The sequence below is a fragment of the Lachancea lanzarotensis genome, scaffold LALA0S05, assembly GCF_000938715.1.
Source record: "Lachancea lanzarotensis genome assembly LALA0, scaffold LALA0S05, whole genome shotgun sequence".
Lineage (NCBI taxonomy): Eukaryota > Fungi > Ascomycota > Saccharomycetes > Saccharomycetales > Saccharomycetaceae > Lachancea > Lachancea lanzarotensis.
The window spans coordinates 549,028-567,494 of NW_019212883.1; the positions used below are offsets into that span (position 1 = coordinate 549,028).

The window sequence follows — 18,467 nt, forward strand, 5'->3', positions numbered from 1 at the left end:
TTCTTTTTTTGCCAGCCAGATGAATGTACAACATGTCTCACGCTGAGGAAATTCTGTCGTAGAGCTAAACGTATCTCTAATAATTTTTTTACTCTCTATGATACATAAACAGGCGGGAAAGCTATCTTTTTACCAACCGCTTGAGTGTAGTAGGTTTTGGTTTACGTGAAAAGCGTGTCTTCGTCTCTCAAATATTCGCCGATGTCTGCTTGTCTGTATGCAACAATACCAGTAGGCTGTACATTCCTCGACTCGGAAGTGCTCTTGGCACTTACACCAAATCCTAGTGGAACGTCATGCATAGAGAAAACTATCACACCTGCATGTTCTGGGATATCCTCTGACATTTTACCCACATGTGCTTTGAGAACATGGTTTCCATACAAAAATGGCATTTCTCCGTTAGGTTTGATCCATATCTTGTATTTAGCATGTTCAGCCAGCACAGTAAGAGCCGTGATATGGATTCTAAATTTACCGGTTTTGGTGAACTTACCTAAACATAGACCGACCGACATTAAATTTGGTCTAGCAACCGAGGTTGCCAGTTTGGCAATGTGTTCAGGAACATAATATACTCGATCTTTCTGGAGCCTGAAAACAAACGGCTGAGTTTTGTTATCCACTAGCAGTTTGATATTCCTTCCAATGTAGCCAGCCAGTTTCTCAAAAACAACGCGAGTTTCTTCTTCTGTTAACTGACGCATCTTGACAGTGATTCTAATGCCGTTGAGCCTGAAATACAAGACTTTGAGACTATCTGAACAAGATGAAAGTTTTAGCTCATCGCATCGCTACATGCCAGCATCGATAGCTCGTCGCATTATAATGCCTAAAGGAACTGGAAAAAATTTTACACATCGTTCTGGGTGATATATTTTCAAGACAGATTTGTGAGTTTAAAAGAACAGCCTGCAATTCGAATATTGGACTAGGCGCCCAACGAAGTTTCGCGCTGGATTAGAAAATTTGAATTGTGACTTTGTAGTATTTTGGGATACATATGTGAAACTTTCTCTAAAAAATTTGGTATCTCTTGCGAGGAAACTCCGGTCACCGTACACTAAACAGCAAGATTACTACTCTTTCTTGATAGGAATATAATAATTTGGAGGTACTGATGACCTTGGATGTATGTGCTTGTTCATAGAGCGATCTTGCAGCAGAAAAATCGTGATGTCAGTTTCGATCTGCAAGTGATCACTTCCTACCACATTGTCATCTGTCACTTGCAATTTGTTAATTTAGGCATTTATTTACTGTGCTGAAAGAGTACCTCAGATCAAGGCCCTCCGAACCATTATAGACAAGGCACATTTGTTTACTTAATATCGACCTGGGCTCCAGCCTCTGGTAGTGTTACAATTCAATTTTTTTGATCATGTAATGACCATGTAGTCTCGAATTAGAAAAAACCGGAAACTATGACAACTCAACAATATCGCTGTAACAAAATTAAAAAATGGTGTTGAACGCTTCTTGAAATGTTTGTTTCAATGTCGTGAAACCGTCTCCTTACGTATATTTCTTCACATCTTTATCCGTACTTTCAGATTTGACGACATTTTCTCATTATAGCTGACGTTGTACGCTATGAAAAAATTGGCATCTCTCTCAGCTCATCTCTCACTGTTAGGCGAAAACATAACCTCTAGCCTCAACCACTAGAGTCCGATCAATAGCCGAGAGGGTATTCAGCAGAACAAACGTCGCTATGGCAGAAAACGAGAACTTAAGACCTGCTTATGAAGATGATCAACCGGGTGAAGACACTTATAAAAGAGGTAATCAGTATAAATGGACTAAAGCTCGTAAATCCGACCATGACGATGCCAAAACCGGTGAAGAATCTGCAAATAAAAGAGCGTATGTATGTCTCTGGAGTGTTCAGAATACGACACTTCGGGTTTCAACGACAACAACTTAGATACTAACCTCACTGGACAGTAAAATAGATGAGCGGTCATTAGCTTCAACAGACACAGCTGAGGCTGGAGAGCAGGAGACAAAGGAGAAAAGACTCCCAAAAAGAAAGGTCGCCGTCATGCTTGGATATTGTGGAACGGGATATCATGGAATGCAGTATAATCCCCCATCGCCAACAATTGAGGCGGAACTGTTCAGAGCGTTCGTGGAAGCAGGCGCTATTTCCCAGGACAATTCCACAGATCTAAAAAAAAGTGGGTTCATGAGAGCCGCCAGAACTGACAAAGGTGTTCACGCCGGAGGAAACGTCATTTCGTTGAAGCTTATCATTGAGGATCCCGACATTGTGTCAAAAATCAACTCTAAACTGCCCGATGGGATCCGCGTATGGGATATCAGTCGTGTTAACAAAGCCTTCGATTGCAGAAAAATGTGTAGTTCTCGCTGGTATGAGTATCTACTACCGACTTACTCTCTAATTGCTCCTAAACCAGGAAGTGCTCTATTCAACGATATCGAAGACAGCAAAACTGAGTTTCCAGGTGTCATAGGCGAGGATGCTGAGAGTGAAAAATTCTGGGCCGAGTTTTTCAAGCAAGCAAAAGCCCAATTTACCCCTGAGGAACTAGAATCTATTGAGAACTATGTTGCTCCACCAAGAGATGAGTTCGACGATGCGGATGAAACGTATAAGTTGGTTAAACGCTACAAACAGCTGGAAAACACTCACAGAAGAGCCTATCGTATCTCTGCTACCAAGCTGGACTATTTTAGGGACGCAATGAAACAGTATGTGGGACCACACAACTTTTTCAATTTCACTCTGGGTAAAGACTTCAAAGACGCCAGCGCTGTGAGGTTCATGAAAGAATTGAAAGTTTCAGAGCCTTTTGTGATTGGAGAGAAGAACACGGAATGGGTATCGATTAAGATTCACGGTCAGTCCTTCATGCTGCATCAGATTCGTAAAATGATCTCGATGGCCACACTTGTCACCCGCTGTTCTTGTCCTACCGATCGCATATTAGACGCCTATAAGCCTCAGAGAATTAACATCCCCAAAGCACCCGCTTTGGGATTGTTACTAGAGTGTCCCGTTTACGATGGCTACAACAAAAAGCTCGAAGAATTCGGTTACAATGGGATTGATTTCAGCAAGTACCAAGAAAAGATGGACGCCTTCAAAATGAAGTACATTTACGATAAAATTTACGGAGAAGAAGTCGCTGAGAATGTTTTCAATGCATTCTTCAGTTACATTGACAACTTTAACCAAGTTACAGGAGCCCAGAGTGTCACTGAGCAGCAGAACGGAGACCAGCCGGTAGCCGAGAACAAAACTGCTGAAAATGGACGCAGAAGCGTTTTTGACTTTCTTACCGCTCGGGGCATTACTGGAACTACTGAACAAAACCAAAAGCAAAATGCTGAGGTCGAACCTCCAGTGCTGCCCGTTACCGGTCCACTTTCTGAACTTCCTGAAAGCACACCCATAGTGGAGTAGAATACAATACTATGTACATATTTTTATAGAATTCAAACACCGTGGCTCGAATTTCCGGCGACAGTTTGACTGCAGCGAATGGTACCAACTTGAACTGGATTGATAGCGTAGCATTTTTATCTGCGGGTTAAACCTGCCCTTACTATTGATTGATCACTTTATGTGCCACTGTCGTCGAAACAAATCCACGATCTGGTCATTTCATCAAACAGAACAGCTACTCGGGTTTTCCATTCGAAAGCCATTCGCCTTGAAAGAGCCAGATACAGTAGCCACCATGCGGCCAGAAGGTCTAAATTTTGTGTAATTTTCGAAGTTGATAAGTTTCAACAACCTTTTATACCTCGCCGAGAAAATCGATCAGATAAGAAATATTGTCATAAAACTCGCATTGACCTCCAAAAAGTTCCAATAGAGCTGTCAATCTCTTAAAGCTGATTGTCAGAGTGGTGTCTAACTATCATAGAGAGCACAACGTTACTGTGAACCCTAAATGTCACTATAGTACAAAGTGATACACAATTAATCAAAATTTTATATTATAATGATGGTGCGTAACTGACATAGAATCAGATCTAAATCTTAGCTTGGAGTCTCACTGATCCTAATTGGCGCTCAATCAATCCTCGGCCATGTTACGCACTGGAGTTAGAAGCCTGAGTAGTAGCTGTGCGAGGCTCGCAGCGCCTTCTCGGGGAAAGGTTCAGGGATTTGCCAAAAAAACAACTTCTGGAAAAACATCTACCAAGAAGGTGGGCGCAGGATCACTGTATAAACCATGGCAAGAAACTGTTGCGACTGCTAATTTCAACAAAAATGCAGTTTCTGCGGAAACTGCGATTTTTAAGCCACTGGAGGTGTCCAAAAATGTCGACCAAATCGTCAGCTTTTCCAACTCACAATACAAAAGCCTTTTCATCAATGGATCATTTAAACAAAATCAGTTTAATGAGCTTTTCCCACATCCCATCAGTTTGGTTAGACGTAGTACTACACTGAATCTTTTCGAGAAATTGACAAACAACTCCAAGTCCACAGCAAAATACATCCTAACTGGCGAGTCTGGTGTGGGTAAGAGTGCTCTTTTGGCACAGGTGAATGCTCTTGCCTGCGATCTTGACGCAGTGGTTATCAACGTTTCTCATCCACAGCTGTTTATGAATGGTACAAGTGACTTTTTCCACGATGGGTCTACTTACGTGCAACCCATGTACTTGAAGAATTTGCTGACCAAGATACTCAAAGCGAACGACAAGAAGCTACTTTCTTCTATTTTTCTAGCAAGTAGCTACAAGTTTGTTAATGCCGACCCCAGAGATGCCGCCAATCGGAAATTCATTCAATTGAACGCCAACGAAAACACATTACTTGACCTTTTATCAATGAAAACTACTCCACGTAGTCGTGGAGAGGTTTTTCGCACTTTTATTTCTGAACTATCCAGACAGGAAAGCGTTCCTGTCTTTTTTTGCGTCGACAATTTCTCTCGTATATTGAGCGAGCCTTACACGGCCTACAAGAGCACAGAAAACAAAAACATTCATGTTCTAGAATTACAATTGGGAAAGACTATAATGGACATTGTTAGCGGCGACATCAATTTTGCCAACAAGTCTAGTAGCGTGATACTTGCTACATCTGGATCTGATAGAACTAACAGGACCCTTCCAGTGGGGCTGCAAAAGCTACCACATGATCCATACATTGGTAAAAAGCATTATGACCACGCCCTCTCCAGTTTGTTGATTAAAGGAGAACTAAAGGAGTTTCCAGTAGAAAAACTGACTAAAGAGGAAGTAAGAAAATTGATTGACTTTTACTCCAAATCGGAAATTGTTCTATCGAAGGATACCGATTCGCAGGACGTTGAAAAACTCGTGGACGAAAAATACATTTTGAGCGGTAATGGTAATCCCAAAGAACTATTGAGAAGCTTAGTTCTACATTTTTCATGAGCATTAAACTGTATATATTATAACACTCCTATGTGAATATTCGCATCTTAATTTACGTTACCACCGTTTTAGACTTCACAGCTTGGGCTTTTTTGGCTCTGTTTCAAGATCTTCATCATTATCAGGCCACATATCGTCGTCGTCCTCGTCGTCGTCATCGACGTAGTCAGGTTGTTTAAAGCTTTGACCGCCGTTGGTAGTATTCAGATCCACGTCTTCTGAAGCCGAAGGTCGATGAGCTTCTTGAAAGCTACGCTTCCGGTCTGAATGTCGCAATTGCCAGTTTTCTTTCATTTTTGTGGTTGCCTCCTCGAGATCCTCTATTTTAACAGAATCGCTGATACTTTCTAAAACCTTCTTTACTACCGAGACGTGATTTCCGTTCAGCTTATCATCTCTAAATCGAAGCATGTGCCAAACACCAGTCTCTTGGTCTTTCGTGCATTCCACAACCCTTCCATTGAGTGGCTCGTCAAGTGATTTCAGTTCCTGCCACTTTTCATTGCTGATTTCTAGCTCTGCAAACTTCTTGTACGTTCTATCGAGAAGATCAAGCTCTTTCTTAGAAAATGGCTGGTCAAAAGCTTGTAATCTTGCATTGACGTCTGCACCGCCTTGCCATGTGTAAAGGTGGAATGATGGTTTGACTTCATAGTTATGATAAAAACGATTTGCATCGTTTTTGGGTAAGGAGGTATCTTCAGCCAAAGGAATTTCAAGGATCATCTTGAAATCAACAGAATTCTCTTCCTCGGGCTTCCATTTCAACAGTAATGAATCTTTCCCACCGATAGTATAGGGCGTGTTGACGGGAGTGAAAATAAGTCCATCTGATACGTGAGGAAGCTTATCAAGAGAATGTGCAACCTTCGAAAGATCTGTACTAAAGTTCATAACTTTCATAGAGATTTTGAATGGGAACGTGCTACATTGTGCAGGGTACAACGAGCGCAAATCGTAGTAGGGCTTGAAAAATTCTTTGCCAAGATGAGCCAGTCGAGAACTTGTTGGGGATTGAGCTATGCAGCGGCCATTGATAGCAAGACAGTCGAACATCAGATATCGCAGCTCTTTCAATTTCGTCACAGGGTTTGTCTGGATCACCAGTTCACCATCGATAAGTGTGCCGTCCTGAAACGTCTCTAAAAGTTCTTTGCGGGATTGTTTAGGCAGTCTTGGAAACCGAAACCCGGAGACTTGGAAATAGTTATTTTCTCTATCAATGATAAAGCAGCCCTGCTCTTTAGTTACCGGATTGATTACCATTAACATCAGTCCTCTCAATCCATCAGTTTTTTCACATACGTAGTAGTCCTGAGCCAAGAGTTTCTCCTCTATATCTGAGTGGTGGAAACTGATCGGTTGTGAGCCGGGAAATGTCTTGGTAGGTTTGGGACTGTTCAACAGTTTGCATACCAACATTCGAATATCTTGCATTACACTAGCCGGGAGCCTGATCCCGGGAATTTCGGGAGACACTCTGCTGTCCATGGCTATACTTTTTACCGCTGATAGAGCTAATTGAAGAGTCGTGAGAGCCTAGATCAGCTTCACAGTCCTGAGTTTGAAGACGGTATCGTAACTTTTGTTGGTGATAGGTGATATTATCACCAGTGGCTAGAGTAAATTGGACGTTGTGACGGTCACGTGCAACTAACTTTACCACTATGTTTAACAAATATTTCTGAGGAGTGTACTCCAGTTAAAGATTTTCCATATACTTGTTTGAATTTTAGCATTCATGGAAGCTATTAAACGATTCACGGGTTTATTCGTGGGCTTGAGGAAATCTTGCTGTAAATTACGCTTGGACAGATGTCATTATAGAACAAAGTTGCTGAAAGATGGACGGATTGAGAGAGTATGGGGGGAAATTCGAGACAGACAAGAAATCTAGCGCTATCTCCCATACTTTAGAGTAGAGAAATAGATTTTTTGGAATGACGACAGCTTTTTATTTGTTGCATCATTGGTCACATCACTTTACACGCTGGTGTCGCTGGATGAATCGGATATCTAAGAGGATGACAACGTAGCAAGGACGAAAAGACAGCAACATACAAAAGAATTGGGGAACAGTATAAGATTGGCTATTCGAGGCTTTAGACTTTTTTAAGTCCTGGTTTTGGTTGTAACAATTTGAACGTACACCACTCTTTCCTACCAAGTGTCGGCGACGCAACGGATAATAGTGATAGTTTCCAGTTTTTATTATTCTTCAACCATTTGGTAATTGTAGTGTGGTTGTACATTATCTTTGGTCAGTCACTGGTGCAACTGTGTTGTTTTCATGACTTCAAAGTTCAAGCTTTCTCTTATTTCGATGCGTCGGCCGATCCACATGCTTCTACTTTTTTTGGTTACATGCCAATATAAACTCTGGGTCTCAGCTGTGTTATTTGTTTGCTTGCTCAACGACAGTGTTTCCATAGAAAAAAACCATACAACCCAAGACTTTTCCTACATGGTGTTAGCACGACGGTACTATTCAAAAATTGTACTCGAAAAAACTATGCCTGATTTGAAGACCAAAACACGCATTTTGATACGTCTCGCGAATTGAACACCGGTACTATTCTTTTCGTTCGCTACAAAAAGAAAACGTAGAAAGACGGCTCACGATTTCACGGTGACGGCACCGTATCAATTGCCATTCTTCTGTAAAATCAAATTTTATTTCAACAATTGTCAGATATCTTGCGCAATGTGGAACCTCATAAGAATAGATACTGCATGGAAGTTAAAGGTCGTCAACAAGGTTTTGCCAGGTTACTAATAGCCTTGTCAAAACAACAATTTGTATCTTTTCGAACGTGAAAAAAAGGTCTCAACCATCTCTCAGGTATTATGCTATCCACCTTTTCGACCAAAAAAACAGTGTTAGTAGAATTTACTCCTTAACACGATTTGGCATTCGAATGGCTTCTTGTCGTCAGCAAACGCTTACTACAAGAGTCATGCTGCCAGTGTAAAAAAAACACAATTATTCATTTCGAACACATCTTACAACCCGTTGTAAACGTTCATTGTCTCAAAATATCATCTTGAATTCAGTAGTTCGGTTTCCACTTCATATTCTCATTTTAAGACCTCTTGTGTATTACAATGCTGATCGATCTCGCACTCAAAATTCATTTGGCCAACAATTTCGAAGCTGCAAAAAAACTCTCAAAGTTATCGATTTCATCCTAAGAATCCAGGACTATTTCAACCATTTTCGGCAACCATTTTTGCGTGACAAAGATATCTACATATTTGAAGAGTTTATATAAGAAATTGACCTACTTTAATGACCTAAGGTCATCTCAGATTAGAGCATTTCCAACAGACACATCACTGAGCTCGAAATTCACGATGACGAAAGAGCCTGGGGTTCCCAATCGAAGAAGAGCCATTCGAAAGGTTAATTATAATGAAAAGGACGCCGATGAGGACGTCGTTCGACGCATTCAACTGATGGAAAAGAATAGAGAAGCCAGCTCTACGTCTGCTGCGAACAAAATAAAAGTACCGAAAACGAAGTACCAGGAGTATTTGAATGATAAAACCACAGCCTGGAATTTTATACCGTCACTTCCAGCTACTTTTAGAAAGCACAGCCGTTTTTCAAACATATTAGAATTGGAAAATGCCGTGATCGATGTAAAGAGCGATATTCTAAGCAATGGAGGTTCAGTGCTTTTCAAGCGTAATGATCATATTTATATGGTTTCGGAACCACCCGGGGAACCTTACTATATCGGCCGAGTTGTACAATTTGTGCCCAAGGCAGAGTTCAGTCACCTCATCGAACAGGGCAAGAAGTATACAAGTGTCTTTCCGGCTAGATATTTCGTGGCAAAAATGAATTGGTACTATAGACCGCGAGACGTTCAAGAAAAAGCGTTAAACGTCAGTCCCAGATTACTTTACGCTTCACTTCACATGGATACGTGCCCATTACATTCATTCCGCGGGAAATGCACTGTGTTGCATAGACCTAACTTAGAAGAATCAAAAGAAGCGGCACTTGACGCTCTCATGAAACCGAACACATTTTATTACGAGCAGCTATTTGATAGGTACACACTACAGTACTACGACGTTTGGGATACTAAAAGGCAACTTCTGCCTCTATCGCCTTCTTCAATGTATCTTTCCACCGTTGCCGAACTCTACCCTTTTGTCTTTGTCGAAGAACAATACCCTCTGAAACAAGTGATTCAAAAGTATGTACTTGGCAAAAGGCTACCAGATGAACGAAATTGGGATCTAAAATGCGTGGAATGTGGGGATTGGTGCGAGAAATCTCAATGCGTAAGATGCGACGAGTGTCACATTACAGTGCATTTGTACTGTCTGGATCCACCGCTAGAAAGAAGACCGGCAAAAGGTGTCATTTGGGTTTGTTCGAGGTGCATCAATAAAGCTGACATTCGGTCCGAGAACGATCATTGGAAGCCCATTGATTGGCAATTAGAAGACTTTGATCAATCTGCCTGCTTAGCGAGACTACAAGAGAATCTATGGTTTCACTACTTGGGTTCCAAGGTTGTCCATAATCTAATGGATGTATTATCACCAGAACTTTTACTACCATTTCCCATCAAAAAGCTCCGAGCGGGTTCTAAATATCAGTGGAATGGATGTGAAGACGATAGTTGGGAGCCGAAGCCGTACGAGGACAAAGCGGGTGAGCGAGGAGCAGATGATGAGAGCATTATTCTATGGAAAAATGACGATAATAAATTAACCGAAATTGAGCTGAATAACTATGTCGAAGAGTGTCAGACAAGGTTCCCACCGATACTCGATATCGTACCGCAAACATGTAACTTCTGGGACATGATACTCAACATTTTGATGATGAACGATTATAAATCGGCAGTCGCGCTAAAAGCATGCAGGGAAAAGATTAGTAGAGACACCCTTCGAGAGCCAACTTTCACTGAGGCCGAGATAACTAAGTTCGAAGAGGGAGTTGCTAAGCATGGAAGTGAATTACATTATGTTTTTAAGGACGTCAGTACCCAACCAATGGCCATGATTGTGCGATATTATTACTACTGGAAGAAGACACCCAATGGGAGAAGAATTTGGGGCAACTTTGAAGGAAGGAAGAAGAATAAAAACAAGGGCCTTTTGGGAACTAAGAAGAAAACAGAAGACACAAATAAAACGCAACGTGTTCGAAAACCCTCGAAGATCTCACGAGAAAACGAAACTGCCGCAAGTAAAGAGTGGAAACATATTGATGATTCCTCCTTTGACTCTGAGAAGATCTCAACGCTCAAAACTTACTTCAAATGTATGTTTTGCGAAGTGGACTATTCTCCGCTATGGTTTCGTGTAACCGGTGGCTGTGACGACGACCATATCAAGACTAGAATGATTACAGGCGTGAATGAGAAAACGTCCACATCAGACAAACTACCGAGAAAGACACACCATAGCAACTCTAATACTCATTTAGAGGCTCTTTGCATCAGATGTGCCCGCTTATGGAGAAGATACGCCGTCAAGTGGAATAGTCCTATGGATGTTGTCAAGAAGTTGAACGGGAAATATTCCTCAAGCGTGCGGGCCGCTTTAGACCTACTACTCACCGACTCTGATGACACAAGTGTGAAGGTGCTGCCAAATTTGCTGGCTGAAAAATGTGTGGAATGGGAGTTGGTGCAAGATTCAGAGCTGATAATCAAACAGCGCTTGCATATAATAGGTGATCCCGAAAGACTCGCGAAAATGAAACGCAATTGCCTCTCAGTACATGCGCAGCTTAATAAAGTGGTGAGACGTCTAGTTGAGAAAGACAGCCACTCAGACGATACAATGATACAACTCTTAGAAAAGCTTGTCAGCGGATTTGTTGTAGAAGCCCGTAAAAAGGAAAGACAGGAAAAAACAAAACAAGAACGGGCAAAAATTGAAAAGAACCGACCTAAAGCTATAATTCAAACACCTGTGAAGAATGTTGTTCGGCCTCGCGATACTGCTCAAATAGCATCCGCTGAAGCATATATCAAAAATGGCACGAAAAAGTTACTGAAAGAGACGACGGAGGATCCAAGTATCAAGCACGAAATTACCGTTCCGAGTGGTGACAAGTTAGTGGATGTATTTGTGGGTAAAGATAGCAGAAAAATGGGTGAAATTAAGGTTGACGATTGTTTCGAAAATTTACGACTCTCTGATGATCTTTTCTTGTACATTGTCAAATTTGAACATCCCTCGCAAAGCCCTGTTAGCCAATCGCAACCCAGAACTGCTGTTGGGAACGAGAAATATGGAAGCACACATGCGAAGGATAAGGTAAAACCTTCAGATTTCTCTGCATTTCAGATTACTAACGCTTCTAATGTACCTATCATTCCTGATGGAAGCCTTCCAAAAATATTAGAGGCGTACCATACGCACAATCCGTTCTACCATGAATGGTCTCAAGGAAAGCTTCCGAAGCTCAATTATGAAAACTTTCAAAAAATGACAACGAACTCAAATCGTTTGGTTTCGAACCATTTGGGTCGACGTGCGAAATCGCCATTTTCTGTCAGCAGTAAAACGGAAAGTGATAACGCCGCTGAAAAACGCGATTTTTGTTGCGTTTGTCAATTGAAATTCGTTGGAGATCGAGACGAAGAAATTTTGTGCCGAAATTGTGGCCTCAATGTCCATTACTTTTGTTACGGAGTTGAGGTACCTGAGCGAAGTAAGGAAATTGAGCAGGAAATCCCACTTAGAGACTACCATTGGTTATGTGATCCTTGTACCAATGAACTAAATCCCATTGTCGTGGACAATTATCAGTGCTGTCTCTGCAATGCTCGAGAACTAGATAATGAAGGTGGTCGGATGCTTACTAAAAAGTCAGTGCCAGATGCATTGAAGATTACCGCCACGGGAGAATGGTCCCACGTTAGCTGTTCGCTTTTCAATGATGAGATTGCCTACAATGCTTTGGCTAAGCTGCAATGCGCAAGCAATATTAACGACACCTTGTTAAGAGGTGATTGCCATATTTGCTCTATTTGTGGTGGCAATGGTGGCGGGCTTGTCAAGTGTACTGGCTGTCCTTTGTGGTCTCATGTTACTTGTGCACAAGATGCACCAGGCTACAAGTTCATGTTTGATAAAGTGCGGCCGAGTCTCCTTGGTGATAAAGCAAGGGTGGTAGAAATTTATGGTGAACTCTGGAAGATCAGGCCGGTCCTGGTTTGTCCTAATCATGATCAGATATCGTTTGCCAATCATTTACCTTTGGGTTATAGAACTAAACTCGGAGTATCACTGCTAGAAGTTTATTGCAAAAACTACAAGAATGCGGTGATCTTCGAGACCCAACCTATAAAAATGACAGTTGCTGAAACGGCGGCTAAAACTTTGGGACAATTGATTAGTGCATCAAATGACGGTATCGATTCGGAAAGTAAGGAATCGTTGGTAAGTGAAATGAAGCGGTGTGAGCAATGTAACTGCCAAAGCTCGATATATTGGTATGGGAATGTATGTTATTCGTGCCACAACAAAATTGCAGATATAGAGAGGGGCTTGCTTTCCGACGAGGAAGAGAGTGAGAACGAGAACGACCACTTGGAGAGACTTTCTGTACTGGAATTGAGAGAGGAACTTTTCAAGGATATTTACATTGATAGATCAGGTCCTTCGAATATCCCGACACCTCGAGGCAAGAGATCTCGAACACCAGGGTCTGTGAAGGGGCTTAAGAAGGCGAAAACCGTAAAAGTTGAGGGCTCGGAACTACGGCCAGAAATCACCTCTGTTGTGGTACAGAGCCCACTAGACAAAAATACTCGAATCGCAGAATCAAGCTAGCATGAGTTTTCATTTTCCTTCGTTGTAACATTAGTTTTTTTAGATATGCATTTGTTTCTAATATTTTATATGCCTCCGGTAAGAATTTTTTCGATTCTCTCCATTTCTTCCAGCGTTGCTGCGTTGGCCAGCTGCTGTTTTAAATTTTCGCGAACGTCTGTGTCCATTTTATCGAGAACGATGCCCATAATCTCACCTTCTTTATCGCGAGGCGTTTCAATCGCCTGATCTATTCGCTGTTCGGCCTTGTTCTCATTGCTTGACGCAGATAACTTCAGAAGACTAGCCTTTCGACGCTCCTCGTCGCTAATCTTGGTAAAATCTAGCGTCTGCAATTGTGGAATCAGGGAAAGTGTGTAAATTCGATAGTTTTCGAGGTAACAGACCTGATTTCCTTTCAAAATCAAATTTTGAAGCGTTTTTGGACTTTTTCGCAGTCCTTTGAGGTCCTCAAGTTTCGAAATACCGTTATTAGCCAGAGCCAGACTGCGCAGATGACGCGGTAGGAAACTGCCATTAATATCATGAATTCGGTTTCTAGATAAAAGTAGCGTTTTTATGCTTGTTTTACCTCGCAGATCTGGGATGAACGTTAGATCGTTATTGGTTAGATCTAGAATCTGCGTTGCACTCGGCAGATATTTTCCAAACACTGCAGGCATCGCTTCGTTATCATTTTCTAAGTGAAGGTCTCGCAGAACCACAGTCAATTCTGTATCGTACTTTCCATTTCCAATGTTATTGTAGTATTGAGGAGCGTCTATAAGAGCTCCTGGAGTCAACTTCATCGTCGCTGAGACCACAGTCCACGTAGCAGATTAATGTGGAAAGAGCATCCACACATGAACTTATTAGAGGAGCGATCAAGACGTTCTTCGTGGAACATGACAGAAAGTTAATTAGATAACGTTAGACGAGGTGAGTTCTTCTTGACACTGATTACTTTGATCGTTGAGGCCGCAAGATGCCTTTATCTGAGCTTTTGCTTGAGCGGTGAGATCTTGTCGCTGGCTTTAAGTAATGGTCAGCTATGGCATTCTGAGGTCTTCACTTCAAGCTTGACCTATGGTGAAATTTAATGACACACGCGTTCAAAGTGATGTCTGATGCGGGAAATTTATCTTTACCCAAAGGTGAGGTTTCTCACGGCTTGTTTAGTCAAGATGTGGTCTTCTAGTACACTTGAACATGTTTCTTGAGTCCGCTATCTTTTATGGGAATCAATGATGACAACGACGGATGCGTAAAAAATGACGCCAATTGAAGTAGCTTACCACTTGAGGGTACACCAAACCCTTGAATAGGTGTCAAGAAACACGGTTATGGGGCGAACGACGGGGCGAACGACCAATGAGTGTTATTTTTGAGACGAAAATTTGTCACTGTCCGCCTTGTATCACATTATCAACCCGTTAAAAGCTTCATCACGTGACCTCCAGCTTAGAACCAAACATACAACCATGACACATTTGAGCCAAAAATTGAAGGGCGTATACTCGTTGTGAGCTTCTTATCCGGGAATGCTGTGCTAAATCCTCAATCGAACGTGTCTGAAAATTTTGAGCTGACAGAAATGTCTTTCAAGTGCCGTGTTCGTTGTATTGAGAGAACGTAAATGAACTATGCGCTGCATCACATGTCAGATGCCTGTTTTGGTTGTGGGTCTGATAAGTACGCACAGGTTGATTATGCCTGGCATTTTTGTTTTCCATGACGTCCAGTTTACCGTCCCACTATTTGACGTCTTATGGCTTAGAGTGTAGCGTCACACTCGGCATCATCATGAAGTGAAACCTACTAAAAAAATTTCGAACGGTGAGTGTAAGAAGTAACACGAAAGGACCAAATGGCTGGATTCTACAATGAATCAGAAACCTCTCCATGTGTTAGAACAGCTAGTGCTAGTTTGACATAGCACGACTCTTGCCAGAGGAAGGCGTAAATAGAGATATCCGTTTTACATCTCAAACACGTATCAGGGTGAATCATTGAGATGTCAGGGCAAGCAATTATGTAAACAAAATGACTACATTTCCCTTTAATGTTTCGAATTCCCGAAAGTTTCTGTGTTTCGCTATTTGTGATCCGTTTTGGAACCCGTTGTGATTTTTTGAAGTCCGAACAATAATTCACAAGATCCGAATAGCAACCCGCTCCGTACAGAACTACGATCCGTTTGTGATCCGTTTGTGATCCGTTTGTGATTCGTTTAGGTATCCGGATTTTAAATTCGTGATCCGAATCAACCCACTTATTTCACTGTCAGTGAATTAATGAAGTATCCTATATGTCGAATTGGTATCCAGAAGGAAACCGTTAGCATCGATCCACCCAACTTCTGATCATATAAAGACCACTGGAAGAGTCTCCACTCTCAAGACCCATCGATGATGATTAAAGGATCAGGACTAGCTATCAACAGAAACAATACCTTATTGTCTTGAAATTCTCTTTGTCAACTTAAACCGTTTCTTGGCATTTTAATCGATATAGAAAGATGATGGACAAGTCGAAAGTGGACTATTCGCTGTATTTGGTGACTGACTCGACTATGTTGCCTCCAGGGGCCACTTTGGTTTCGCAGGTGAATTCAGCGCTGGAAAATGGGGTCACTTTGGTGCAGCTGCGTGAGAAAGAAACAGATACGAAAACCTTTATCGAGGAAGCTCTGAAAGTTCAAGAACTTTGTCGTCAGCACAATGTTCCCTTGATCATCAATGACCGTGTGGACGTTGCCCTTGCAATTGATGCTGATGGTGTTCATGTGGGTCAGGACGATATGCCAATTGCTATGGTTCGTAAATTGCTTGGTCCTGACAAAATCATAGGATGGAGCGTGGGTTACGAGCACGAAGTTCAAGAATTGGCAGCCATGGGACCACAATACGTCGACTATGTGGGGTTAGGAATGATTTTCCCCACGGAGACCAAAAAAAATGCCAAAAAATCTCCAATGGGCCCAAGAGGAGTCTCCAAATTGTTGGATGCTATGCAAGCATCGAATGCTACCTGGTGCAGAACGGTGGGTATAGGTGGTCTGCATCCCAACAACATTTCCAGAGTTCTTTACCAAGTATGCTCTGAAGATGGGAAAAGAAGTCTGGACGGTATTGCGGTAGTCAGTGACATAATGGCTTCAACGGAAGCCGGAGAAGCAGCAAAGCGGCTTCGCAGTATCATCGATGCCCGCAGCTACTATTTTGTAGATGGTATGGATTCTGAAATCTGCCTTTTCTCCTGGTGGTTACAGGAACGCATCAAGTCCACTAAGCAAAACTCGCCCCTAATCCATCATATCACCAACAAAGTACATCAAAATTTTGGTGCCAACGTAGCATTAGCACTGGGGTGCTCACCTATAATGTCTGAAGTTGAACCTGAATTTACAGAGCTATCCAATATGCCACATGCCACCCTGCTCTTGAATACTGGCTCAGTTGCTCCTTTGGAGACTTTGGTAAGTGCAGTGAGGGCATACAATGAAGCCAAAAGGCCTATAGTGTTCGATCCTGTTGGATTCAGTGCCACTTCGGTCCGTTTGCAACTGAACAGACATTTACTTGAAGAGGGGCAGTTCGCGTGCATAAAAGGAAACGCTGGTGAGATTTTATCTCTAGCGGACATGAATGTGGGCAAGATGAGGGGGGTAGACTCTGGACATACCGGATCTGATATTTCCATTCTTGTGGCTGCCACCAAAATCGTTGCTTTCAGGTACCGTTGTGTCGCTGTCTGTACCGGTCAAGTCGACGTTGTGGCCAACGGCCTGAATTTTGGACAGTTCAATTTGTCCACCGGGTCCGATTCTAATCCATCTCAGCTTCCTGCTCGTATTGTGGAAGCCGGTAATATCCCAGTTATGGGCAAAATCACCGCCAGTGGTTGCTCTCTCGGAACAACAATTGCGTGCTTGATAGGAGGTATTACTGTTGAAGAAGACATTTTCGGCGGCGTTCTATTGGCGGTTCTTATGTACAAGTCAGCTGGATATACTGCCTCGTTAAAATGCAAAGGCAGCGGCAGTTTTCAAGCTCACCTGATAGACGCTTTGGACAATATGTTAACGGAGAATGATCCTTCTACTTGGTTTGCAAAAACCTCTTCGATTTGATACCAAGCTTTTGTTCTATTTACAACGTTAAATATGCTTCATAAATTGTCCTCAGAGGTTAGTTTTCGTATGATAATTTGCTACGCTCACTTGGTAACAAATCAGTTCTTTTGTCCATTGCTTCATATTTCTCAACAACCGCTTTTTTCATGTCCTCTTCTTGTTGAGCTGACAATTGGTGGACAGTCTCGTCTGGTGGCACGAATTTGAACCCACCCATTGCAAATTCTCGGTCTGACATTTTACTGAGCACGTACAACTGCGCGCGAACATATCTCACCATTGCTTCGAGGTGAACCATATCAACGTTCTTCCTTCCTCCAAACAAATTTCTCCAGATTGCAGCTGCTAGAGTTGAGTCGTCCGTAAAAAACCCTTCGTCGTAGGCAAAAACAGCACCGCGAAGTTGTGAATTAAAGTCCTTAAGATATTGGTCCGCGATCCGACTAGAGTTGACGTTCATTTCGTCAAAAAGCCTTAATTCTATATCCGTGAAAGTTCTGTCCACGAGCTTCTGCTGATAATTTTTGCCATATTTAAACGGCATAGCACGCATTCTGACAAATAAAATCCATTCATGCAATATCGTAACCTGAAACCATTGAGAAAAGGTACGTGGCAGCTTTAGATCCTCGTAAAAGAACTTGGCCGTAGGAGACAATGGCTCATTTTCGAACTGAAGTCCCTGCTCTTTACACATGGCGTAGTAGTAAGATCCAGCCACAGGCCCAGCTCTGACTTTGTCCATGTCGAGATTGAATCCTTTGATCACAATTTCACCCAGTGCCTCTTTCCATTTTGGCAGCTGATACAGCTTCGATTCGTATTTGGAGTCTGAAAGCAAAGGACGCTGCTTCTTGGGGTTTACGGGTGCGTTGTTGGTGTAATCAATAGGCTTTGACTTCAAGTGTGATTTCAAAGTCAGCTCTTCTGGGGACTCCAGATCGCTAGCCTTGTTAATTTTATTCGTATTGGTGCTGTAATTGAAAGAGCGAAACGTATTAGGAAACTTTACACTTCTAAAAGAATGCAACAGATTTTTGGCACCGTTTGACGCATTATAACTGAGCATTTCGATCTCAGCAATGTCTCATCGTCTTTCTGAAGTTGATATTCGTCCATCTCTCTCATCCACACACGCCTAATTTGGTTAACTACA

General features: G+C 42.2%; 8 protein-coding genes across 8 annotated transcripts; 4 read left to right on the plus strand and 4 right to left on the minus strand.

Annotated features, from left to right (window-relative positions):
• Nucleotides 1-161: 161 nt before the first annotated feature.
• Nucleotides 162-707, minus strand: NIP7 (LALA0S05e06238g1_1; the record flags this gene model as incomplete). Its single annotated transcript, XM_022772358.1, has 1 exon — nt 162-707. The coding sequence occupies one exon, from the start codon at nt 705-707 to the stop codon at nt 162-164; it is 546 nt and encodes a 181-aa protein (XP_022628690.1).
• A 1,007-nt stretch (nt 708-1,714) lies between these two features.
• PUS1 (LALA0S05e06260g1_1) lies at nt 1,715-3,430 on the plus strand (the record flags this gene model as incomplete). The annotated part of the gene is made up of 2 exons (XM_022772359.1): nt 1,715-1,866; nt 1,948-3,430. The coding sequence occupies 2 exons, from the start codon at nt 1,715-1,717 to the stop codon at nt 3,428-3,430; spliced, it is 1,635 nt and encodes a 544-aa protein (XP_022628691.1).
• Nucleotides 3,431-4,062: 632 nt separating this feature from the next.
• On the plus strand, nt 4,063-5,385 carry RSM23 (LALA0S05e06282g1_1; the record flags this gene model as incomplete). Its single annotated transcript, XM_022772360.1, has 1 exon — nt 4,063-5,385. One exon carries the CDS (start codon nt 4,063-4,065, stop codon nt 5,383-5,385), a length of 1,323 nt encoding a protein of 440 aa, XP_022628692.1.
• A 75-nt stretch (nt 5,386-5,460) lies between these two features.
• CEG1 (LALA0S05e06304g1_1) lies at nt 5,461-6,876 on the minus strand (the record flags this gene model as incomplete). Its single annotated transcript, XM_022772361.1, has 1 exon — nt 5,461-6,876. One exon carries the CDS (start codon nt 6,874-6,876, stop codon nt 5,461-5,463), a length of 1,416 nt encoding a protein of 471 aa, XP_022628693.1.
• A 1,863-nt stretch (nt 6,877-8,739) lies between these two features.
• Nucleotides 8,740-13,197, plus strand: SNT2 (LALA0S05e06326g1_1; the record flags this gene model as incomplete). Its single annotated transcript, XM_022772362.1, has 1 exon — nt 8,740-13,197. The coding sequence occupies one exon, from the start codon at nt 8,740-8,742 to the stop codon at nt 13,195-13,197; it is 4,458 nt and encodes a 1,485-aa protein (XP_022628694.1).
• Nucleotides 13,198-13,262: 65 nt separating this feature from the next.
• Nucleotides 13,263-13,985, minus strand: LEA1 (LALA0S05e06348g1_1; the record flags this gene model as incomplete). The annotated part of the gene is made up of 1 exon (XM_022772363.1): nt 13,263-13,985. One exon carries the CDS (start codon nt 13,983-13,985, stop codon nt 13,263-13,265), a length of 723 nt encoding a protein of 240 aa, XP_022628695.1.
• A 1,709-nt stretch (nt 13,986-15,694) lies between these two features.
• On the plus strand, nt 15,695-17,308 carry THI6 (LALA0S05e06370g1_1; the record flags this gene model as incomplete). Its single annotated transcript, XM_022772364.1, has 1 exon — nt 15,695-17,308. One exon carries the CDS (start codon nt 15,695-15,697, stop codon nt 17,306-17,308), a length of 1,614 nt encoding a protein of 537 aa, XP_022628696.1.
• Nucleotides 17,309-17,366: 58 nt separating this feature from the next.
• Nucleotides 17,367-18,380, minus strand: CBP3 (LALA0S05e06392g1_1; the record flags this gene model as incomplete). The annotated part of the gene is made up of 1 exon (XM_022772366.1): nt 17,367-18,380. The coding sequence occupies one exon, from the start codon at nt 18,378-18,380 to the stop codon at nt 17,367-17,369; it is 1,014 nt and encodes a 337-aa protein (XP_022628697.1).
• Between the last annotated feature and the right edge of the window lie 87 nt (nt 18,381-18,467).